The sequence below is a fragment of the Populus euphratica genome, unplaced genomic scaffold, assembly GCF_000495115.2.
Source record: "Populus euphratica unplaced genomic scaffold, PopEup_1.0 scaffold76.1, whole genome shotgun sequence".
Classification (NCBI taxonomy): domain Eukaryota; kingdom Viridiplantae; phylum Streptophyta; class Magnoliopsida; order Malpighiales; family Salicaceae; genus Populus; species Populus euphratica.
The window spans coordinates 819,474-842,859 of NW_011499890.1; the positions used below are offsets into that span (position 1 = coordinate 819,474).

At 34.0% G+C, this 23,386-nt stretch overlaps 3 protein-coding genes across 3 annotated transcripts; all 3 read left to right on the forward strand.

Annotated features, from left to right (window-relative positions):
* Window positions 1-5,411, forward strand: LOC105131154 (uncharacterized). Its single transcript, XM_011033989.1, has 6 exons — window positions 1-1,153; window positions 1,249-2,285; window positions 2,527-3,477; window positions 3,721-4,038; window positions 4,237-4,725; window positions 5,028-5,411. The coding sequence occupies exons 1-6, from the start codon at window positions 1-3 to the stop codon at window positions 5,409-5,411; spliced, it is 4,332 nt and encodes a 1,443-aa protein (XP_011032291.1).
* A 1,975-nt stretch (window positions 5,412-7,386) lies between these two features.
* LOC105131074 (sugar transport protein 8) lies at window positions 7,387-9,453 on the forward strand. Its single transcript, XM_011033847.1, has 4 exons — window positions 7,387-7,522; window positions 7,637-7,956; window positions 8,260-8,886; window positions 8,980-9,453. Exons 1-4 carry the CDS (start codon window positions 7,387-7,389, stop codon window positions 9,451-9,453), a joined length of 1,557 nt encoding a protein of 518 aa, XP_011032149.1.
* Window positions 9,454-16,244: 6,791 nt separating this feature from the next.
* LOC105131075 (lysosomal beta glucosidase-like) lies at window positions 16,245-22,933 on the forward strand. The gene is made up of 9 exons (XM_011033848.1): window positions 16,245-16,549; window positions 16,693-16,897; window positions 17,066-17,156; window positions 17,883-18,028; window positions 19,252-19,495; window positions 19,847-19,951; window positions 20,042-20,224; window positions 20,866-21,067; window positions 21,897-22,933. Exons 1-9 carry the CDS (start codon window positions 16,390-16,392, stop codon window positions 22,388-22,390), a joined length of 1,830 nt encoding a protein of 609 aa, XP_011032150.1. The 5' UTR covers window positions 16,245-16,389; the 3' UTR covers window positions 22,391-22,933.
* Window positions 22,934-23,386: the final 453 nt, after the last annotated feature.

A 23,386-nucleotide genomic window follows, 5' to 3' on the forward strand; every position in this document is an offset into this window, starting at 1 on the left:
ATGGGTATTGATACAAAGGAATTTCAAGCTTTCATGTGGAGAGTTCTTAAACTTTCCATGAGTTCTTGCTCTGCATTTGTACAAAAATATCCATTTGCTTCAGGTTTTTCGTTAACCTTGCTGGCTTTATACTTGTTTTTTCCTTCCGTTTTCTATTTCTTGATTTACTCTTTAACATTTCTTGGTTGCACTGCTGTTTTTATCCGTTATTATTTGAATTCGCAAAAACATGGGGTGGTTGAGAGGAAGGAACATGGAGTATCATCTGACGCAGCTGATGCTGCCAATAGAGATGATAACTCTTCTATTGAAGCTCGAAGAATGTTGCAGAGAAACGTCAACGAGAATAAAGACAAATCGAATACACACGCTGTTAAAGAGGAAAAGAACATGGTTTCCTCCATGCCTTCAAATGATGATTTCATTGGCAGAACTGCCTTGGTCGAACAAAAACCGAAAGTAATCATGGAGGAGAAAGCGAGCTATGCTTTGAATAGTGGAGAAAGTTCCTCTTACAATGTTTCCCTTGGTGAGAATATTTCAGAATTCAGCGAGCCATCAAATCCTGAGACTGTCTCATTTGATGGCTTTAATGAGCAGCCTGCAAAACTTCTTGTTGGTGGTGAGGTGGAGTCGGAGAGCTCAAGCTCCGAAGTAGATGATGAACAAGAAGAATCAGAAAAGGGTTGCAAAAAGGCTGTAGAATGGACTGCGAATGATCAAAAGAATCTCATGGATCTCGGGGATTCTGAGCTAGAAAGAAATAGGAGGCTGGAGAGCCTAATTGCAAGACGTAGAGCAAGAAAGTCATTCAAAATGAGTAGTAGGGCTGCTCCAGGTACAATGCATCCTGTTTTGGTTGCAAGAAGCAACACTTTCCATGTTTCTAAGAGTTCAGATGACCGAATACCTAGTTCAGCCCCTTCTATTTTGTTACCAACCCAAAATCCATTTGACCTTCCATATGAACCATTTGAAGAAAAACCTAATCTCATGGCAGACAGTTTCCAGCAAGAATTTATGGCAGATCACCTGAAAGAAATGCTCTTCTGCAGGCATGAGAGCTTCTCTTTGGGATATTCTCCCCGCCTGGAGAACACACAATTAGATCAACATGAGGGCACAGGATATTCTAGATCTAAAATGCAATTAGGTAAGACAGACTTCTGTTTTAGTTTCTTCATCAACCAAGAAAAAAAATACCAGAGACCTCTGCTACTAAGACTGAATCAATAAACTTTTTTGCAGACAACGAAAATAATGGCCTGCTGGCTGATCATTCATTATTCCAACGTGGTGAAACCTTGCGCCGTGATGTGACTGTAACTGATCTTGTGACGGAAGAAGCCCGATCTTCCAATCAGGTTACTAACAAACGGGAACGGGATAGAGAAGTTGAAACCAGCAGAGTCAAACGCAAAGGTGAAAATACGGGACAATCTCATGACAAGGATCCAAGTTTAGGTGACGGAAATGATATTCAAAGGGACACAGATCTAATCAAGCAAAAGAAAATTTGGCCAAGACCATTTTCTTCTACAGAAAACATTTTTAATGCTAAGACAGCTGAGAATTCAGAATGTCTACAGCCAACAACGTTCAAATTTCCCGAAGTGTTCTATAATCGTGCACCGAACTCTCTCCCTTGTCCAGTTCCTAAGGCTAGTGCTGTGGCTGAACCTTCATATGATTCCAGCCCGTCTGCAATTTACAACACAGGAATGGAGGAACATTTTTTTTACAAGCACAAGGATCCTTGGCATACCCATACCAATTCCATAGCTTCTGACATGCAAGTGGAGGTCTCAGAGATCGGTTCACCCCCTCTGACAGAAGATGGAATTGCTTCATCCAATGATGGTGAGTCCTTGGTTTATGATGGGGATAGTGAACAGGAAATTACTTCCGGGAGTGAAGATATGTGGGGAGCTTCGCCTCTTGCTCCAAAGGTTCAAGAACATGAAAACGTAACTAGACAAATATACGAGGTAGTTACAGAGGAAGGGTTTTCAAGTTTCAGGAATGAACCCGAGGATCCAACTTCATCATCACTGTGGTCGCTATCATCTTCAAAAGCTGAAATATCTAAAGAGGATCAAGCCCATTCAATGAGCATTGATCCAAAACACTTTAATTATGTCAAACACATAGTCGAAGAGGAAAGGGAGCAGAGGCCTTCTAATCCTTCAGATGTAGTTCCACCTGAACATTCCCAGGAAGGAACGCAACTGATGGAGGATTCAATGCCACAAAAACCTTCTGAGGTGTACTTTCAGAAGCCGCAGGTCAGTTAATAACTTTAATATAATACAATATTGCAGTTTGCGGATGAACTTGGATCAAATTACAGTTTCTTATGCTGTCCATCAATTTTTTTTTTACAGGCTTAGACTCCAGTGTATTTAACTCTCTTTCCTAATATTAGAACACAGTATCTTGTATATTCTAATTCATCTTTCCCTACCATAAGAAAATAATTAGAAAAAGGCTGTTGGACTCATCTTTGCAACTTAATAAATAAAACAGGAATCAAAGAATGCTCCTGGGAATTCTGCAGAAGAGATGAACATAAATTGCGATGCAGATGACACGGTCACATACGATGACAGGGGAGATTTGAAATCAAATGAAAACATATATGTTGGAGCTGAAAAATCCATGATGCAAGTAGTGATAGCCAATCTATCAGAACCGGCTGAGGGAAGTAATTCAGAATCTAACTGCAATATCATAAGCGAATCATTGATTAATCCTGAGAAGTCTGTAGAGGGTATGGACGGCAGTTGCAATGTAAATGACTCGAGGCTCCTCGTAAATGACCACTTAGAAGACTCGAAATCAAATGAAGACAGAGATAGTGGAGCTGAAAAAGCCATACAAGTACTCGTAAGTGATCAGTCACAACCAGATGTTGAAAGTAATTCAGAATCTAGAAAGTATATAGAGAGCAAATCATTAAATTCTCCTGAGAAGTCTAGAGAAGATGCAAACATTACTTACAATGTGAATGATCCATTAGTTCACATTAAGAATAGCGTGGAAGAATTAGAATCTATTGAAGATATTGACCGAGATTATGAAAGGCTGACTGAACATTCAGACATTAAGAGCACTTCAATGCCAGTCGAGGTTGAAGACAACCCGACTTCAACTCAAGGCAGTAGAGAAGATCAAAGTACATTAATAGAAGTTGGGGTTTCTGGGGTAAACCAAAGTTTTAATGATCCCACTACATCAGGCATGCTGCCAGAATTGATAGTTGAACAAGCTTCTACCAACTCAAGTCTATCCTCATCTCCAAAGTCTGTTTTAGCATATAGGATCCCAGCAGATATAGGTTCTTCATCAGATTTCAGTCAACTGGTGTCCACTGATATGGAGGAAAGATTACATCCGACTGCAACTCAAGATACCATTCATGTGGTAAATGATTCGGTAGATCACCCATCTATTGATAACAAATCTGAAAAATCTGAGGTCTGTGATCCTTCAGTAGCTCGATATTTATGAAGGGAAACCAGTAAAATTGTGTTCACATATCTTTCGTTTTCATATGTCATTTTCTACTGCTTTCATCTGTGATTAAATCCTTGTAATTTTCAAATGTCCCATTCTTCTCATTCCCATGCATGAATACAACGGTTTTTTCGTCATTGATATAAAGACACAAAAGCCCATTTTAGTAAGATATCTGAACTAGATGCACCATGCATTGAGCAGGAACCGTCTAACACTCAAGGGAAGCCTACTGAAGAAACTATTGAGATGGAGAATATGAAGGGATCATCGCTTGATGACGAGGAAACCATGGAGGATTTAAAATCCAGGAAAAACATAGATGACGAATCAGAAACATCGATTGGTAATGAGGCACCTGTAAAACTGTCAAAAACACAGAAGGAAATTAGCCCCAGATCTTTCGAGCATCTTGAAGAAGCATCTGCAAGACTCGCTGACAGTGAAACAAACATTGATGCTTCAAAATCCGAGGGGGAGCATTCTACTTCAGATGTTCCTGGACTTATGGTAGAAGAAGAGGTAGTCACATGTCAACCTATATTATGTTCCCTACATTGTTCCACTTATCATTGTACTAATGTCATCTTGACATTATGGATAATTTTTACTAGTATTGTTTCGTTTTCCTTCTAACTTCTGCACCAAAGAATTATTTTTACACATTTTTAGCTAGTAAAAATAACATGAAGAAAAACTAAGCTATGTGACATTGAATAGGAGTCAACTAATCGTCCAAGAGATGTTGCTGGAGAAGTTAATCTCATCAGTGAAGTTAGTGATCCATCGATAAATAAAAAGGAAGATTTGGAGAAGTTAAGGTCTTTTGAAGGCAGTGAAGGTGAACCTCAATTTTCAACTAGACAGGAGATATTTGAGCAACCAGTAAAACCAGCCAACATCTCTTCCCTAGAGGACCATGACTACAGCCCCAGAGTATTAACTGAAAATGAAACAATTGTCTTATCATCTCAAGCAATGGAGGATGTTGATAATTCAAGCAACAGCCAGGAAACTGACGGGTTTGGAACAGGGAGAGCAGATCAGGAAATTGGAGACTTGTTGAAGCCAGCAGGTGCCATTGGCACCTCAGAAACCACCAAGGATGTCCAAGGGAACCCTAAAGATTTGGCAGATCAAAAGGCTGTCTTCGACCCATCAAAACCGGCAGTTGATGGTGAAAATATCTTAGTGACTCTTGAAGCAAAGGTAATATGATGTTCTAAGCAGTGTTTTTCCTTACAACCCATTCTACTGCTAAAATGAGGGTGTAAATGAGGGGGGGGGACTTTGCTTCTGAAGCTGCCAAGAAATGGAACTGCAGTTGTAAAGATTTGAATTTCTTTTCTTTTTCCTCTCATTCTTTAAACTAAATAGAGCATGAAATTTGTTATACCCTCATTTTCCTCTCACTTGCAAGTTCTTCTCTGTTGCTTTCACAGCAATTGAATACTAGTAACTCCTTTCCAGCTCTGTGACTTTGACCGGGACTATATACTCCTCATTTGCAGGACCCTGCAGCTGACATAATTCATAATGTGAATGAAGCAGTTGCGAGTGAATTTATAAACAACGAGAAGTTCAATCATGTACAAGACAGTGAGGATGATGAATATCAAAGACTAGATAGCCAAGAAAATACTATGGAACCACTTAAAGCAGTGGCGTTTACAAATTCCGAATCCATCAGGGACCTTGAAAGTGAATCAAAAATATTGGCAGAAGATGAAGTTAATGTCATCCCATCATATCCGGCAGGGGAAATTAACAGTTCAAATGACAGAGAAAACACAGAGGATCCTGGAAAATCAACTGTTCATGTAACTGTTATGACCATATCCGAGCCAAGCAGGGGTTATGCAAGCAGGATCCTGGAACCTGAAGACAGAACGTGAGATTGATGGACCGATCCACCAGTCACAGAATCACTCAAAAACACTATGAACTCTGAAGTTAAGATTACAAAATCAGAGGCAAGTGACAGCTACACGGATCAGTTTGAGGTATCATATAATGGCAAATATTATATTTCTGTACATATGTACGCGAGAGGAGTTGAAATGCCATTAGTTGTCGAGTCAAGCTGACGGCAACTGACAAGGTTAAAACCTAAGTTTCTCTCATTCTCCACAGTATAGCCAACTTTCCAATCTCTCTCTCTTTTTATAGTAAATAGAAAGTTTTGTTCTAAATCAGATCACATGTCAATGCCACTTCATGAAGCTAAGTACGAATCCCCGATCAACTTATTTCCTGCATGCATATGTATACACTGATGCATATTTGAACATATACTGGCCTTTTCTCATTTGATTGACAGAACACTAGTCCTCTAGTGTTGGAAAGATTTTAGAGGGCTTTTCTCAACCATTTCTTGTTCCTAGTTTCTTCAGGTACAGCAGAGACCATATTCTGTAATTTTATGAATAAATTGAAGCAGTGAGTGAGAATTTATGTTGACATCCCCGAGACCAAGATGAATTGAGTATCATATTTCATTTACATGAAAAATTAAGGATACCCCAGGTAAAAATAAAAAATCCCAAACTGGATGTGATCCAAAATACCAGCAAAGTGTAACATCTATTAGATATATAGACAAGTTCAAATCCAAAAAAAAAAAAATCCAAACACGTCAAACCAGCTTTTTGATGGAAATTTAAAAATTTATTATAAGTCAAAACCCTTAAATACCAAAAACAACACTTAATTTTCTTTACCCTAGTAGTAGTGAATAAAAAATAAACTAGTAAAACTATTTCTTTCAAATAAATGAAAATTGAAAAACATAATAATGCGGAATTAAAAAATAAAAAAAATAATAAAGTAAAACTAATCAATGAAAATATCTATTTTTCCAAAAAGCTCCTACATCAATTTTTTTTTTATTTCCTTCTTTATTTTCGTTAAGTTCTTGTCCTTTCTTTCTTTTACTATTTGTTGCAGCAGTCATAAATGCTTATTTGTAGAAAATATTTCTCAACCGCATTAATGCTATTCCTGGAAGGAAACTGATCGTTTCGTTATGGAAAGGCAAGAAAATATTTTTGCAGAATATAAACCAGTGGCAGAGTCATCAGTAGTTAAGGATTTAAATGACAGGAAAAGATTCAAAAAAAAAAAATTGCCAAAGATTTTGCAGTGTCTAGAATGAACAGAGAGACCCCATTGTGAGATATAAGTGGTATTTAAAAGAATCCGATGCACAAGAGACGGGAACAGTATCAGGCAATCTCCATCAACATTCTTCTACAAACTATCAATCTATTGCTGAGTGTTGTTTATGAGTTACAATATCTATGCATGTCAGAGTTGCAGGTATCGTGGCCATGTTAATTTGACAAATTAAATTGCCATAACTCATTTTTAATTTCTGTTTCTTTATTGTTTTTTATGACTAACTCATGCTGAAGAATACCGATCAGAGAGCAGAAGGAGGTATTTTTATGGTTAACTCGGCTGGTTGCTGATTTGGAGAGAATAATTATATAAGATAAAAGGAGAGTCCAGAAAAGTTATCCACAGGTGCATTCTCAAACAAAGAAAAAAAAATTATCCAAAAGAGAGATTTTAGGAATCAGTTAATGAAATCTGATACACTTAGAAGAGTTTGATACGATAAGAACCATTGCTTAGCTTTCATAAATAATCTATCCTTGCTTAATTTCTGCCACCTGGCTAAATGCTTCTGATCTGCTATCAAATTCCTAGGTAACAAACTTCTTCTGAACTTCAAACTCTAAAGATGACTGTCATGAATATATGTTGCAGCTTTTCCTATTCATCCCAGAAGCAAAGTGACCTTATCTGATATTGTTATTAAGTGAAAACTCTTTCTATTTTTCAGAGGTATCAGATTTAGGTGAAACCATGCCCGAGTTAACCCTGGTCGATGGATCTGGTGTTCTTCGGGACTTACCTGCCAAGCTTACATGGCAGGTCATCGTTTGTACCGTTATTGCAGCCTGTGGTGGTCTCATGTTTGGGTACGACATTGGAATTTCGGGTACATACCTAAACTAGATCAGGCATGCTAGTTTTTTTTTTTTTTTGGCCTGACAAAGCACAGATAATCTTATGTTAGTTGCTTTCTCGTACTTGTGGTTTTATATGATTCTAGGAGGAGTGACAGGAATGGATATGTTTTTGGAAAAGTTCTTCCCTGAAGTTTATGTCAAGAAGCATCAAGCTAAAGCAAACAACTACTGCAAATTTAACAGTCAACTTCTCCAGCTCTTCACATCTTCCCTCTACCTTGCAGCCATTGTAGCTTGCTTTATCGGCTCAATTTGTTGCAAGAAAAGGGGCCGCAAACCCACCATGCAGATTGCCTCCGTCTTCTTTCTTGTTGGTGCCATTTTAAATGCTGCTGCTCTCAACATTGGCATGTTGATCGCTGGAAGGCTTTGTCTGGGCGCTGGAATTGGTTTTGGAAACCAGGTGAAATTCAAACATATATATCAGGCAGTACCGATAATTATTTGAGAAGCTACTTCATACATTTTTTAAGGTTGTTAGAGAATAGTAATGAACACTCACTGCTTAGTTACCTACTCTTGCTTAGGATTGCTTCTTATTGTGGTCGACTAACATATTATAACACAATATATTAGAGTGATTTGTGGGATCTTCAACTTTGTACAGAAAGGAATAACAGAACACCACATTATTTTACTCAACTTTTACATCACTTTCAGCATGTTTGCTGCTTCCAAATAACTCATAAGAGAAATTCTAATGCAGGCAGTGCCATTATTCATATCAGAAATTGCACCTGCAAGGTACAGAGGAGGCCTTAATCTTTGTTTTCAGCTCCTTATCACAATAGGCATTCTAACAGCTAATGTGATCAATTATGCCACTTCAAAATTACACCCCTATGGTTGGAGAATTTCACTGGGTGGTGCAGCATGCCCTGCTTTACTTCTCCTCCTTGGCTCTCTTATGATCGTGGAGACTCCGACGAGCCTCATAGAACGAGGGAAGGATGAAGAAGGGTTGTATACTTTGAAGAAGATTAGAGGCGTTGATAATGTTGATAAAGAGTACGAAGAAATTTCGCAAGCTGTTGAATTTAGTAGACAAATCAGGCATCCCTTCAAGAACCTTTGGAAACAGTCGGGTAGGCCTCAACTAGTATGCGGTGCACTTATTCAAATCTTCCAGCAGTTCACAGGCATCAGTGTGGTCATGCTTTATGCCCCAGTTCTCTTTCAAACCATGGGGTTAGGTGAGAATGCATCATTGATGTCTGCTATAATGACTAATACAGTTAAACCAATAGGCACCGCGTTTGCAATTGTTGTGGTTGATAGATTTGGTAGAAGAGCATTGCTAATTGAAGCAGCCATTCAGATGTTCATTTCTTTGGTGAGCCAAAAACAAACGTCTTGATGATTCCAATTTCCACTGCTGATCTCTGTTTTAGCACTTCTAAACCAGTTCATAATTTGCTCCTTACAGGGTGCAATTGGAGTAATCCTCGCAGTGCATTTGCACTCCACAAACGTTGTGGCGAAGCATTATGCCGTACTTGTGATCGTCTTGGTCTGTGTGTTCTTGGCTGCTTTTGCATGGTCATGGGGTCCCTTGGGATGGCTAATCCCAAGTGAAATATTCCCGATAGAGACTCGAAGTGCTGGCTTCTCCGTTGCTGTTATTATGAATTTTGTTTTTACATTTCTTGTTGCTCAAACATTCCTCACCATGTTATGCCACATGCGAGCCGGGACTTTCTTCTTATACTGTGCTATGCTTGCTGTAATGTGCCTTTTTGCCAAATACTTTCTACCCGAGACGAAAGGAATCCCAATTGATGAAATGGTGGAAAGAGTGTGGAAGCAGCACTGGTTCTGGAAGAGGTACTACAAGGATCATGATAATGGTAAGGGAGGGCTGGAAATCCAAGATGAACCTAAGGAGAATACAATTGCATAGAATTTCTTATTGTTTCTTTTAACCATAGGGTTTTCCTTAGTAATTATTTTTCATGTTTTGATTGGCACTGAGATAATTCCCTTCAATAGCAAATATTAAATTGGAGATGATCTTGATTATGGTAAATAGCTTGAGTTTTAGTGTTTATGACAAAACCTGTTCCTTGTTGATGCCCTTTCATTCGTATTAAATCTTGTCGAGGAAGATGCAAGATTTGTTCAACAAAAACCCTTGTGTATTGCAACAAGATAGATGATTCATCTCTTGGCTCATAGTGCTTAACAGACTCTGAAAAAGATACAGATAAACAGGGAAGGAGCACCGTGCAATCTTATTTGGTGTCCCACGTGATGTAAGCAATGAAGGTACTTGTATTTTGAAGTTCCTCGTGTCACAACTATATGGCATCCTTTTTAACACAATTGCAGCATCGACAAACCCATTGGAACGAGCAGCAGCAATGCAACCGGCAAATATGTATCTGCAGCAGAAGACAACATTAATCTATCTAACTTTGTTAAGAATGCTTGGTGTGCTTGTCTTTATTCTATTTGGAGAATGGAATGGTGGATGATATGAAAGACAATGCTCCTCTAACAACCGATAACCGTGTTCTTGATATCAATTCAGTTTTTTTAAATTGTTATTTTGATTTGATGGTATTGAATTTTTTTTGTTTGTATTCTATTAGTTCGTAAATTTATTTATGAGGCCGTTCGTATAATTTATTGAAGTAAATGCTCATCTAATTATATTCATATTTAATTATTTAAAATCAGGTATTTTTTCAAGCTAAATTATATTATTTATATTGTTAAATAAATATAGTTTCAATAGCTCATATCTTTAATCAATCTATTAAATATAAGGTTTCAATTTCAAGCTTGGCTAGAAATTCTCCAACAATATATAAGAATCTTTCCTCGTAATCTATGAAATTGAACGCATCTTATATAAAATGAAATTTTTAAAATTTTTCAGGGAATCACAATGAAGGCATGAACAAACCTCAATATCGTCCATCACTGGGTAAGATTTTTTTATAAATAAATTTATAATTGGACACCAATCTATTCGGATCAATTCATAATTTATAACTTCCAATTCTTTTTATTTTTTTCATAATTAAAATCAAGATCAAATAATCAATAAATATAAAGCAACAATCATATAAATTAATATCAAGATTTTTTATATGGAAAACTTAATGTGACAAAAATCACGGGACCGTAATCCACCTAAAAACTTCCACTATCAACAAATACTGAGTTCACAACTATTCTTTCTTAAATTCAACTTAAGGCTACAACATGTATATTATTAAGAACAACTTATTTTTGGAATACAACAAAATTAAAGAAGAAGTATTTTAGAAAAACTCACAATACTAACAATCCTATTTTTTTTTTTATCAAAATAGTCAGCTTTCATAACACCAATATTCAATCCAACCATTAGAATGAAGAGTAACGTGTCTAGAAGCTGCTGTTAAAATATCAACCTGATCCAACGGTAAACTAGCTAGAAATCAAAGAAAAAAGACAGACTACTCTGCTGTCTCTTCTTCCTTTCTTTCTCCCTTTTTCTTTTCTCTTCAAATATGTTTTCTAACCTTTTATAGTAAACATTACATTTTTAATTCCAAGAGATAACTCTTGTCTCTTGACAATTAATGTGGTGGTCCCACCATCACATGGTGCTGGACCACACATAACAAGATCGTTCATCACTGAATAATTTTTTTCACAGTAAACACTACATTTTTAATTCCTAGAGATAGCTATTGTCTCTTAACAATTAATATGGTGGTCCCACCATCACATGATGTGGAACCACACACAACAAGATCGTCCATCATTGAGTAAGTTTTTTTTATAATAAACATTACATTTTTAATTCTAAGAGATAACTGTTGTCTCTTGACAATTAATGCAATAGTTTCACCATCACATGATGCGGAACTACACACAACAAGATTATCCATCACTGAATAAATTTTTTTATTGAACAAGCAAAACCATCAATTATAATAATGAGTACAGTCCAAGTTATCCATAATAAAAGATATTATGAGAGATTTTAGAAATTAGATGAAAATCAAAACTAAGATTTTTCTTTTTTGTTTTGCAAGACATGCAGAGATGATAATGATCAACTAGTTTAAAAACAACTTGATGCATAATATCTATGCATAAGAATTGGACATCCACGAGTTTTTTATTCTTACAATCCAACCTTATAAGACATGGTTTTTTTTTATTTTATTAAGAATATTTCTAATTGATTTTTTTAACCTTATAAGACATGGTTTTTTTTTATTTTATTAAGAATATTTCTAATTGATTTTTTTAACCTTATAAGACATGGTTTTTTTTTATTTTATTAAGAATATTTCTAATTGATTTTTTTTATTTTCATACATAAATAATTATTTATTTATTAATGCTAAATGAATTAATGAAATGAGGTTAAACTGACCAAATTTCATTAGAAAATGGAAAAAATAAATAACATGTCCTAGTTTAAATAAATAAAAAGTTAGAAGACATTAAAATTAAATGAAGTGGGTGATAAGATCGAAATTCAAGAGGGCAACTATTGATTATTATTTGTGTTTGTAGTTGGAAAGTAATTTTACAAAATTTTAAATTTTTTTTATGTTTTTAAATGTGATTCTATTAATAATAAATTTTTAAAAATAATATATATATATTATTTTAATATATCTTTAAATAAAAATTATTTAAAAAAATACCGATATTTATAGGCTTACACCCATTGAATCTGACTATTGGTAACAATGCATTTTTTTTTTTTGATTTACGTGGGGTGTTCGGGCCAGCTTACGCGCACCACGACTAATCCCCACGGCCCACTGAATATCCTGCAAGCCCAGTGAGCAGGTAAGGCACCGCGGGGATGACAGGCGTGCATGGTGAGGTTCGAACCCAGGTGCGGAGGAAGGGGACAAGCCCCTCCCACCGCTAGGCCAGAACCTCACTTGCATTTTAACATCTTTGCTGGTGGCTAGTGTCCAAACTACCATTCCAAAAGGTCCAACGAGTTGACTTGATAGTTGGACCGGTCCGGGTAAGGTAAAAGATCGAATATTGTAAAAATAAGGCAAAATTTGGTTGAATCACGATCCAAGCAAACCAAGCTGAACCTTTTTTTTTATCCAAATATGATTTGTTTTTTGTAAACTCCTCTATTTCATGTTTTTATAGTTGGTTATTAATCCTTTTTAGAGTTCATTATATAAATATTAGAAAAATATTTTATTTTTTTAATGTGAGATTTGAAATTTTTTAGTGTATATGCTCTATGTTAAAAAAAAAAGTTATATTTTTTCAACGTGGAATAAAATTTTTTTAGTTTAAATACTTCAACTTAAAAAGATAACATAATATCTTTTGAATATGAGATTTGAAGGATCTGAAAACCTTTAATATATATACTCTATATTTATAAGAAAAAAATTTTATTTTTTTAATTTGAGATTTGAAACTCTTTAGTATATATTCTTTATGTTCCTAAAAAAAAAACTATTTTTTCAATATTAGGTTTGAAGCCCTTTAGTATATATATATTATATGTTTACAAGAAAAAAATTATGTATTTTTAATGTAGGATAAAAAACTTATTAGTTTAAATATTTCAATTTAAAAATATAACATAGTATCTTTTCAATGTGAGATTTAAAGTATTTGAAACCTTTTAGTATATATATTTCATGTTTACAAGAAAAAAAATTATTTTTTCAATATGGGATTTGAAATCTTTTAGTATATATACTTTATGTTTATAAAAAAATTATTTTTTTAATGTGAAATAAATTTTTTTTAATTTAAATGCTTCAACTTAAAAATGTAAAATACTATATTTTTAATATGAGATAACAAACTTTTTGATATATTCTTTTAAATTTTAGTATTTATAATACATATAGCATATATTCATAGGAATTGTTTTTTTAATTTTTTATATGGAATATTAAATATTAAATTTTCAATTTTTTTTAATTTTTCTAAATTAATCTATATAATTCATAACCTAATCTTTTAACTGCATCAAATTCCAACCAGGTTTGATAATTATAATTTCAATCCATGCACTGTAGCTATTATCCACTGTAATGTAAGTAGGCATTTAATATAAATTAATATCTTTTTAGACGTACTTAAAAAGGATATTTAAGACGGCCACTTTGGATTTATGAAACTGTGGTTAACTTTTGTTTGAGCAATTGTTAAGAAAAACATTGTAATATAGACTCCTCAAATATTATTAGCATTTACTGTAAATTTTTTAAATCTTAAACACCGGAGGATATGATTCACATATATTATTAAATTTCATTTTAATAGTTAATTGTACATCCATGATTTCTTACCAACAAAAACAATTTCAGATTAACATTAAAAAAAATAAAAATTTTGCTTATATGCATAGACTAATTTATGACAGTTGATTAATTTATTGTTTTAGAAAATGATTTACAATAATAATTATATTTTATTCATTTGTTAATTGATGTGACCATCTCCAAGACTCAATTAATTCTTGATAATTGATAAATATTATTTGATGTTCATATATTTGAGTTTCAATCATATTAATATTAATTATTTTATTCAATCTTATTTATACTAACCTTTTTTTTAGAATGTGTTTGTTTTTCCCTTTATTTTTATATTTAATTTCATCATGAATGGTTATCATACCCGATTCAAACTTGGATAAGGAACTAGGTCTTAAGTTATACTAATTGACTTGAATTAACCTGGAAAAAATAAAAAATATATTTAAAATTTTAATGTTTTATATAAAAAATTAAAAAACAATTTATATGTATAAATATTATAAATAATAAATTTTAAAAAGATTATTTTAAAAGATTTTTTTATTCCAAGTTAAAAAGATATTATGTTAATATATTTTAAGTTAAAATATTTAAATCAAAAAGATTTTTTTATCCTATATTGAAAAAACATAATTTTTTTTTTGTAAATATAGAATATATATACTAAAAAGTTTCAAATCTTATATTGAAAAATAGTTTGTTCTTATAAACATAAAGTATATATATTAAAAGATTTCAAATTTTTTATAAATATTCTTCGAACTTTTAATTAATAATCATCTAAAAAAATAAAAAAACAAAAAGGTTTTTAGCTAGAAAAAAAATATATTTAAAAAAACAAGTTTCATCCGGGTTTTGCTGGTCACAACTCAACTCAGTTTTTACTTATTCTAATCTTTTATCTCACCTAAACTAGTTTAATTATCATATTAATTAAGTTTAAGTTTACTCGTCTGGCGGATCTCTATTTAATAACTATGATCTTATATTATTAGTTGATTTAGCATTAACCAAGCATTGTTACCATGTGATATAAAAATAATTTTTACAATAAAAAAAACTTGTAATAAAAAATATTTATAATAAAGAAGTAATTTTAAAAAAATCAATCATGATTATTTGTAAATGAAGAAAGGAAAAAGAGAAAAGAAATCAAATTCTCTATAACCAGTTATCTGTAGTAAAAGGGAAAAAAAAAACAAGAGAAATAATTTTCAAAATTTAAAATTTACTGAAAAGATTATTGTAACTTTGCTTATATGAATAGATTAGTTTATACTATTTAATTAAATTTATTTTTTCAAAAAGAAAATACAATAATATTTTTATCATCTTCATCTTCTAGCTGATTAGACGAATCATCTTGCAGTCGAATTATTTGGATCAATATTTCTTAGTCCAGGCTCGCCGTTGTCATTCAATCCCGGACAACATCAAGTACCTTAACATTTGCCTTGCCAGTGGTTCTCTTCTCGCAGGCTGTAACTGTTGGCGTGAGCTGGACAAATCTATACACAATAGTAAATTATAACTGTCATATTATATCTCTTATTTATATAAATCTTGATTATTATGAAATAATAATTAATTTTTTTTATAAAAATATTTGATATTATAACTATAAATGAGATTTATCTGCAATCACAATTATTAATATTTAATATAATAAAAAAAATTAGTTTTTTTATAGAACCCACTTCTAACTGTGATGTACCACAGGCTTAAAAGAGGGAACAAACTACTTCCAATGCAAGGAATAAAACATATGAAAGTGGGGCATACTTTATTATTTATAGGTTTTATTCCTTGAATAATGAAGCATAATTTTATTATTTTGGTCAGATTAGTTAGGATCAAAGCTATTAAAAAATGATATTATATAAATTAAACGAAGATTACTTAATGATATAATATTTGTAAAATTTAATCACAATTTCAATTTTATTTCTGATTATATTTTACCTAATATTGTTATACTCTTAAAAAATTTATGAAAAAGATAATTTTTATCGAATGTATTTCATACGTGAAGAAATTATAAATAATTTAATAGAATAAAAAAATATTTTATATAAAATATTATTTATTTTATGATATAATAATAATAGTTAAATTTATAATATTTAAATTAAAAACCATTAATATTAATATATATTTTCTAAAATTATTTTATGAATTTAATTTTAAAAATATTATTAACCAAATATATTAAATTATTTTTTGTTCAATCTTAATTTTAACTATAATTTTAATAAAAAATATATTTTTTTAAATTAATTTTAATTAAAAATAATTTTGATAAAATAATTTTATTCAGAATAAACCACACTAGTAGGGCTGTAAACTGCTATGTAGATATATATATTCAGTCTCAGAAATAAAGAGTAAGAAAGAATTCTTGCAGGAAATCTCTTTAGGTTAACAGTAACTACCGCCATTTTCCCACTATAAAATAATGCAAGGAGCACCTTTGACTACGTATCTTCTCTTGCTCGTGTCTTTCTCCTTTTCAATCATTCAAAGCAAATTGGGCCCAAACATTTAGATTAGTTCCAGACAGTTAGATCAGACCAATGGAAAGCAGCAGCTGCATTTACAAAGACCCCAATTCACCCATTGAAGCTCGTGTAAAGGACCTTCTTTCAAGAATGACTTTGAAAGAGAAGGTTGCCCAGATGACCCAAATCGAACGCTCTGTTGCCACTCCCCACTATCTTCAGGATCTCGGAATTGGTATTTTATATATGTATATCCTCTTCAATTTATATGTTATAGTCTAAATGATTCAATGAAGTTTACGTTTGCTGTCGTTTTCCTCTCTTCGGGGTTTCTTTCTTTTAAGCATTTCTTCATTAAGTTAGTGGAGTATTTGGTAGGGAGTGTAATGAACGTTGGAGGCAGCGCACCTTTTTCAAATGCAAAGTCGTCTGACTGGGCGGATATGGTTGATTGGTTTCAAAAGTTAGCACTTCAGTCGCGGCTTGGTATACCCATTGTATATGGGATTGATGCTGTTCATGGTAATAATGGTGTTTATGGTACCACCATATTTCCTCACAATGTTGGCCTTGGAGCCACCAGGTGAATTTTTAATTCTGTTCTTTTATTGACTGGAATAGCTAGCTTAATGTTCAGATTAACATTTCTGATACGTTTACATCGTTTGAGAAATTAGAGAAAGATTAATTTCAGAGTCAACTTATTAGTGTCACTGCTTGTCGTGAACTGTTATGCCAAAATGTGATATAGAGATGCAGATTTGGTGCGGAGGATAGGTGTTGCAACAGCTCTTGAAGTTAGGGCTTGTGGCATTCAGTATACGTTTGCTCCGTGTGTGGCTGTAAGTTCTTGTAAATGCAATTGGGTACTCCTTTTGAGTTCTCTGGTTTTGATTTGTTCTGCAGCAGGATTTCTAGCTGAATTAATTGACTGTCTAATCATTTTAATATGAAATTTTGTACAACTTGCAAAATCACCAAGAAGAAACCAATAGAATCACCTAGTTCTTCCTAAGAAAATAAAAGTTTTTGCATTGAAAGCGTGCAAGTAGTGATAGAAAGAAGTGTAAAAATTTATGTAGATGCTTTTATTACCTTTGTTTAATCAATGTGGTATTCATGGTCGGTGAATATTTGCAAGATTCAAAATAACTCTTTGTTTGTAGACCAGATGTAATGCTTGATAAACTGGATTGGGATCCTCTCACATTCCTTTTGTCATATTTGTTAAATCTAAACTATTAAATTAAAACCAAAAGGACATGAGTTAATGAATAATTAAAATGACAAGAACTTAACCACCATAATATAATGAAAATAGGGTTCTTTAAATTTAATGACGTAAATAATTCTTTTATTGAGTTGGCTTGGTACTAATCTTAGAAGATCATTTATTGTGAAAAGATGCGGTGCTTCTAACACAATAGTATGGTATCTTTAAAGAAAATCCAGAATTAACATACAGTGGTATTGTTGGTTTTCTTCGTTGTTCTTTTCTTCATTGTTTATATTCCTTCTTGCTTTAAAGCTATAGTATGCAGAATAATTTATTCAATGGGTGCTGATAGGTATGCAGGGATCCCCGGTGGGGAAGATGCTATGAGAGCTACAGTGAAGACACTAACATAGTTAGAGAGATGGCCTCTATTGTTACAGGCTTGCAGGGACAGCCACCTGAAGGACACCCAAATGGCTACCCGTTTTTGGCAGGAAGGTAGAGAGAAGTTAGTATCAAACATTTTTCCATTTTCATTACTAGCATGGTTTGCATATTGCATCTTTACTGGGAGCCATAGGAACTGGGCTGAGACAAATGTGAGACTGTTTGGACTCAACTCTAGTGTCTGTGTACATCTATCAAACTTGGCTTGAGCTTAAGGTACTTTTAAGTCACCCTGCTTACCTAAGCTTATCACACCTGTACCAAAGTTGAGCTCAGTTCACTTGGGTCAATGACTGTTATAACTTATAAGCTATAGCTTGAGTGGATAGTCAGCTGAAGTTTGATATATCACAACTTAAAGACTGCAGCCTCATAAATACTTAACAAAGTAAAAAGAAAAAGAAAAAAGTAGACCCCGTTGAGGTGAAGCAGCATCCGTTGCCTAATGGGTTACACTCCTGTGGAGCTGAACTACTTCAAGACATGCCTTATGATAATTTAGTGTCAGACATTTAAAGGGAAGTTATATTCATGAATCAATGAAGCTGAATACCAGATTTTGGGGACTCAACTTGTTTATATAACAAGCATAGAAATTTGTTTGAGCTTGAAATCACCATGAGTTGATCTGTAAAAGATGTGTAAATGTATTTGGTTGAAATACATCATGAAAGAGCTTGCAAAATCTTTAAACTAGCCAATCTCCAGTGGATCTTGAGTTGTTTGGATCATTATTTTTATTAAGTTAAATAACAATATCACATTTCTCGGAACAACAAATGATTTTTTTTTTTTTTGGAGGGTTGGGGGTGGGGTTGATCTGTTCTTGAGGGCTTGTTTTTGCATGAAGAAAATTTTCATACTTGTGTTTAAGTTCACATGTTAATTCACGTGTTGGGCTTGCTATTTGTGGAGTAATATATACACACAAAAGGGTGTTGATTATAGTGGTGCAAATTCTAGAACAAGTGGCTGCATAACCAAATGTTATGCGGTTAATGTTGTTTCTCTTTCATGTTAGGAACTTTTGCAAGCAGCTTTCTGATAATACGCCCTACAAGCCTTAGAAACTATATTGTGCTTGTTGGAGTTTAATGCAAGAAAGTCATTGCCTGAAATTTATTTCCTTGTTCAATCTACACCGCCTGGATTCTGCAGATCAGTTCCATTCTCGTGCATGCATAATCTTGACCTATATATGTTGTTTTGTAAATTGACTTGCTACTCTAACCCCATTGGTAATTGCTTTTTCATTGATGATTATTTGATCCCAGAAACAATGTTATTGCCTGTGCTAAGCATTTTGTTGGAGATGGGGGTACTCACAAAGGTTTAAATGAGGGGGATACTATATTGTCTTATGAGGATCTAGAGAGGATTCACATGGCACCATATCTAGACTGTATTTCCCAGGGTGTTGGCACTATTATGGTTTCTTATTCTAGTTGGAATGGACTCCAACTGCACGCTCACCATTTTCTCCTGACAGAAGTTTTGAAAGATAAGTTAGGTTTTAAGGTAAAGATTGCCTCTAATTTTTATTTCAGAATCTTCTATCTGTAAAATGAATGTTAAACTGACACTAAACTAAAACAATGATATGCAAAATTTGGTTGATTTCTTGCTGGCTTGTTAATCTCGAAGTTTTCTTTTTGGTAATCAATAAGACTCAACAACCTGACTTTTGAATCATTTAAATTTCGAAGTGTTTCCACCTTTTCTTTTTCATCCTTTTCTTTTCTGGAGGGAGGAGATAGCAGGCTGTGTTGGAATATCACTCCTGCTTTTATCAAATACTTTTATGTTTTTATGGAAATGAATTTTTGAACATCTGGGTATTTCTGACTGGGAAGCAATTTTTTGTTGCAGGGTTTTGTGATTTCTGACTGGGAAGCACTAGACCGGCTCAGTAAACCTCTCGGGTCAAACTATCGTCGCTGTGTTTCCACTGCTGTTAATGCTGGAATTGACATGGTAGAGATAGAACTCAAGTTCCAGTAAGCCTATAATAAAAGTTTCTTTCCTTGATTTATGCCCTTACTTCCCAATGTGCAAAATATGCAGGTAATGGTGGGGCAAAAACATGGAGAATTTGTGGAAGATCTGATTTTTCTGGCAGAATCAGGGGAGATCCCGATGACCAGGATTGATGATGCTGTTGAAAGAATACTGAGAGTGAAGTTTGTGGCTGGTCTTTTCGAATATCCCTTTGCTGATAGATCTTTACTAGATATAGTTGGTTGCAAGGTAACTTTCAGAATATCCAACACATAGTAATTGCATAGTTCTCTCATTAGAAGATACAAAATTTGCCCATTTTCCATCGAAGATGAATTACTTTTCCCATCTCTTTTAGGTTTTAAAATCGTAAGTGAGAGGTAGACACGGTATACTTGTAGACAGTGATCTTCCCACTGTTTTATCATGCATCATTGTCACTGGATCTAATTTCCATCTGAGGCGGTAACCAACACCTTAATCGCAAAATTGAAATGGTAAAATCAACACTTCAAATAATTTTTTAGGTACTGTAAAATAATTTTTTGGGTACTGGAATGCTGAATCCATCTGTGGATGGGGAGAGGACTGGTCAACATACAAAGGGAAGAGAGGAAAAAATGTTGAATTTGAATATTTATGGAGGTGGGCAACACAGTAATGATAATGCCACCAGTTGGAATACTGGAAACTGATTTAATAATGTGAACGAGGAGATCAAATCTCGATTATTAGAAAAAGTTGTGCGTGTGCATACAGTTTGTACATCTATATCATTTTTTTTCACCACTAGAGTTTGTAACAGATTTAAACCTTCATCTGTAGTTGCAGATAACACTGTTCAGTATATTCCTTAAGTTACCTCTCTTTATCTTAATGCTTTTATGCAGCTGCATAGAGAACTGGCACGTGAAGCAGTTCACAAGTCCTTAGTTCTCTTAAAAAATGGGAAGGATCCAAAGAAACCACTTCTTCCACTAGATAGAAGTGCTAAGAAGATTCTTGTTGCTGGAACACATGCTGATGATCTTGGATATCAATGTGGAGGTTGGACCATAGCCTGGAATGGGATGAGTGGCAGAATCACCATTGGTATGCAGTTCTGTGGATTTATCCCTAATGATGAAAATTAACTGAATGTGCATGTAGATCCTCAGATGCCTAGGGGGTTTCTAGTTTTCTTTGAAGATTCTTCATGGTAGGAATTTCTACTATTGGGGAAGTGCATATATAATCCACCTGCCATATGCATTTCCCGCATGAGTATTGCAAGTTTTTCGTGTGAGTTCCTTGTCTGGATTTCATTTAGTTCTTAACTTGGATATGCTAACAACTATCTATTCAAGTTGATTTTGATCACTTGTTGGAATATTCCTGGGTTGCAAAAATTGCATTTGCATCTTTCTCAGGATGTGTCTGTTTGTGGGTGAGCGGGTGTGATGTAGGTGATAGGTCAAAGTGTGTTACTTTCTTCGCTAATGATTCTGTGTTTTCCTCTCATTCCCCTTTCTTGAGAGGAAAATAGAATGATAAAGAAAGAAAGAGAAGAAGCCAGCTTATAGTTGGAACGTGTATTTAATGTCTTAACTCTCCTTTTAACTTGTATTGATCACTAAGGTATCACGTTGGGGAACAAGATTTTGTCTGTTAAGTAGTTACTAATTACACAAACAGGGAATAGTCCTCATGCCCTCCCCTCTCCATCTCCCATTGAACCCTTTCATGATTCTTGTAAGATCCCTGGTCAGTCCCTACAATTATGCCAATTCGAGTTTAGTAGTTAAACTGGCTGGCATTGCTATTTTGAAATGCCATTGCAATAATAGTTGTGTTACTGGAAAAATACACACACACACTCTTTGGTACATGATGCTGTGAGTAAATGCAGGCATTACACTTATTAATGTCGCTTATGTTTCAGGGACAACTATCTTGGATGCCATTAAGGAAGCAATAGGAGAGGAAACCGAGGTGATTTATGAAAAAATTCCATCACCAGACACCTTAGCAAGCCAAGATTTTTCTTTTGCCATTGTAGCCGTTGGTGAAGATCCTTATGCAGAATTCACTGGTGACAATTCAGAGCTTGCAATCCCCTTTAACGGGGCTGATATAATAAGCTCAGTCGCTGATAAAATCCCCACATTGGTTATTCTGATATCTGGAAGACCTTTGGTTATAGAACCATGGCTCTTGGAAAAGATAGATGGTCTCATTGCTGCTTGGTTGCCTGGAACTGAAGGAGAGGGGATTACAGATGTTATATTTGGAGATTATGATTTTAGTGGCCGACTGCCCGTGACATGGTTTAGAAAGGTTGAGCAATTGCCAATGAATTTCAGAGATAATTCAGATGAACCTCTATTTCCATTAGGCTTTGGGTTAACATGCAAAGCGGGCAATTCTTTTGACTGAAAAAATTGAAGGCCCAGATAAGCCCAAGGTCCAATATTTTGGATCAAGTAGGGCAGCAAATAAGGGTTCCTATCGTTAAATTCCAAGAACCAATTCTATGCTTGTCATATACTTCATTCCAAGCTCGGTCTGCAAACCCTCGGTGGTCTATATCCGTATTTTCTCCAAGCTGTTTCATTGTTCGACATATAATTAATAGTGAACTTGGTTTTGAGATTACAATAATGAGGAGGTTATGTGAGATGGATATATCACATCAATGTTGCAAGTGTGCAAATCTCTTTCAATAAAAGGAAAGGGAATTTGGAAGACTAAGAATTGCAGAATCAGATTCGCAACCACAATAATCTATCATGGTATGCTCTTTTTTTCATCCATTTTCTCTTGTCCCAAGATGCCTCTAATTGTGGTACTGGAGTCTCTTTGTTTTACTCGAAAGGGCATTAATGTTATATATAGATGGAATGCTGCTTCTGCTTTCCATTGCTTCTTCTTTTGCTTGTGTGTAAAATTAAGCCCTCGATAAGTAATTATTCTTCGATCTCTGATGACCAGATAAGCTTCATAGGGAATCAAAATTACTTCAGCAGGCAACCTCACGAACCCTTTTAACATATGGCTAGAAAATTAGAGCTGCATTATTGTCGAAAATATTATGAAGTATATTTCAACTAAAACAATTGTAGGAATCAGAATATATAGTTGAGAAAATAGAGAGCAACTAGATAACCGAAAGTGTTAATAATTGACATAATTTTTGTGGTTGTAATTGGTAACTTGTAACCAGTTAAGGTCTTGATTGAAATAGGAATAAAGTGAATGGAGGTGCTTTCAGGTGCAAGTTGTAGAAAGGTTTCTCCTCCTTTAGAAAAAAGGATAGCGGCTGTTCTGTCATTTATTGCTGAAAAAGCTAGTTGGGATGGCCCTGTTGCTATCAGCAATGAAACTGTATCACTTACGCCTATTGAATTTTATCATAGTAGATGTATGCCATCC

Bases quoted from the DNA above. Each gene is read 5' to 3' on its own strand.
- LOC105131154 (XM_011033989.1), top strand. From the start codon at position 1: ATGGGTATTGATACAAAGGAATTTCAAGCTTTCATGTGGAGAGTTCTT. The intron at 4,039-4,236 runs GTAGTCACATGT...GACATTGAATAG, and splicing joins GACTTATGGTAGAAGAAGAG to GAGTCAACTAATCGTCCAAG. The intron at 4,726-5,027 runs GTAATATGATGT...CCTCATTTGCAG, and splicing joins TAGTGACTCTTGAAGCAAAG to GACCCTGCAGCTGACATAAT.
- LOC105131074 (XM_011033847.1), top strand. From the start codon at position 7,387: ATGCCCGAGTTAACCCTGGTCGATGGATCTGGTGTTCTTCGGGACTTA. The intron at 7,523-7,636 runs GTACATACCTAA...ATATGATTCTAG, and splicing joins GTACGACATTGGAATTTCGG to GAGGAGTGACAGGAATGGAT. The intron at 7,957-8,259 runs GTGAAATTCAAA...ATTCTAATGCAG, and splicing joins GAATTGGTTTTGGAAACCAG to GCAGTGCCATTATTCATATC.
- LOC105131075 (XM_011033848.1), top strand. From the start codon at position 16,390: ATGGAAAGCAGCAGCTGCATTTACAAAGACCCCAATTCACCCATTGAA. The intron at 16,898-17,065 runs GTGAATTTTTAA...AATGTGATATAG, and splicing joins GTTGGCCTTGGAGCCACCAG to AGATGCAGATTTGGTGCGGA. The intron at 17,157-17,882 runs GTAAGTTCTTGT...GGGTGCTGATAG, and splicing joins CGTTTGCTCCGTGTGTGGCT to GTATGCAGGGATCCCCGGTG.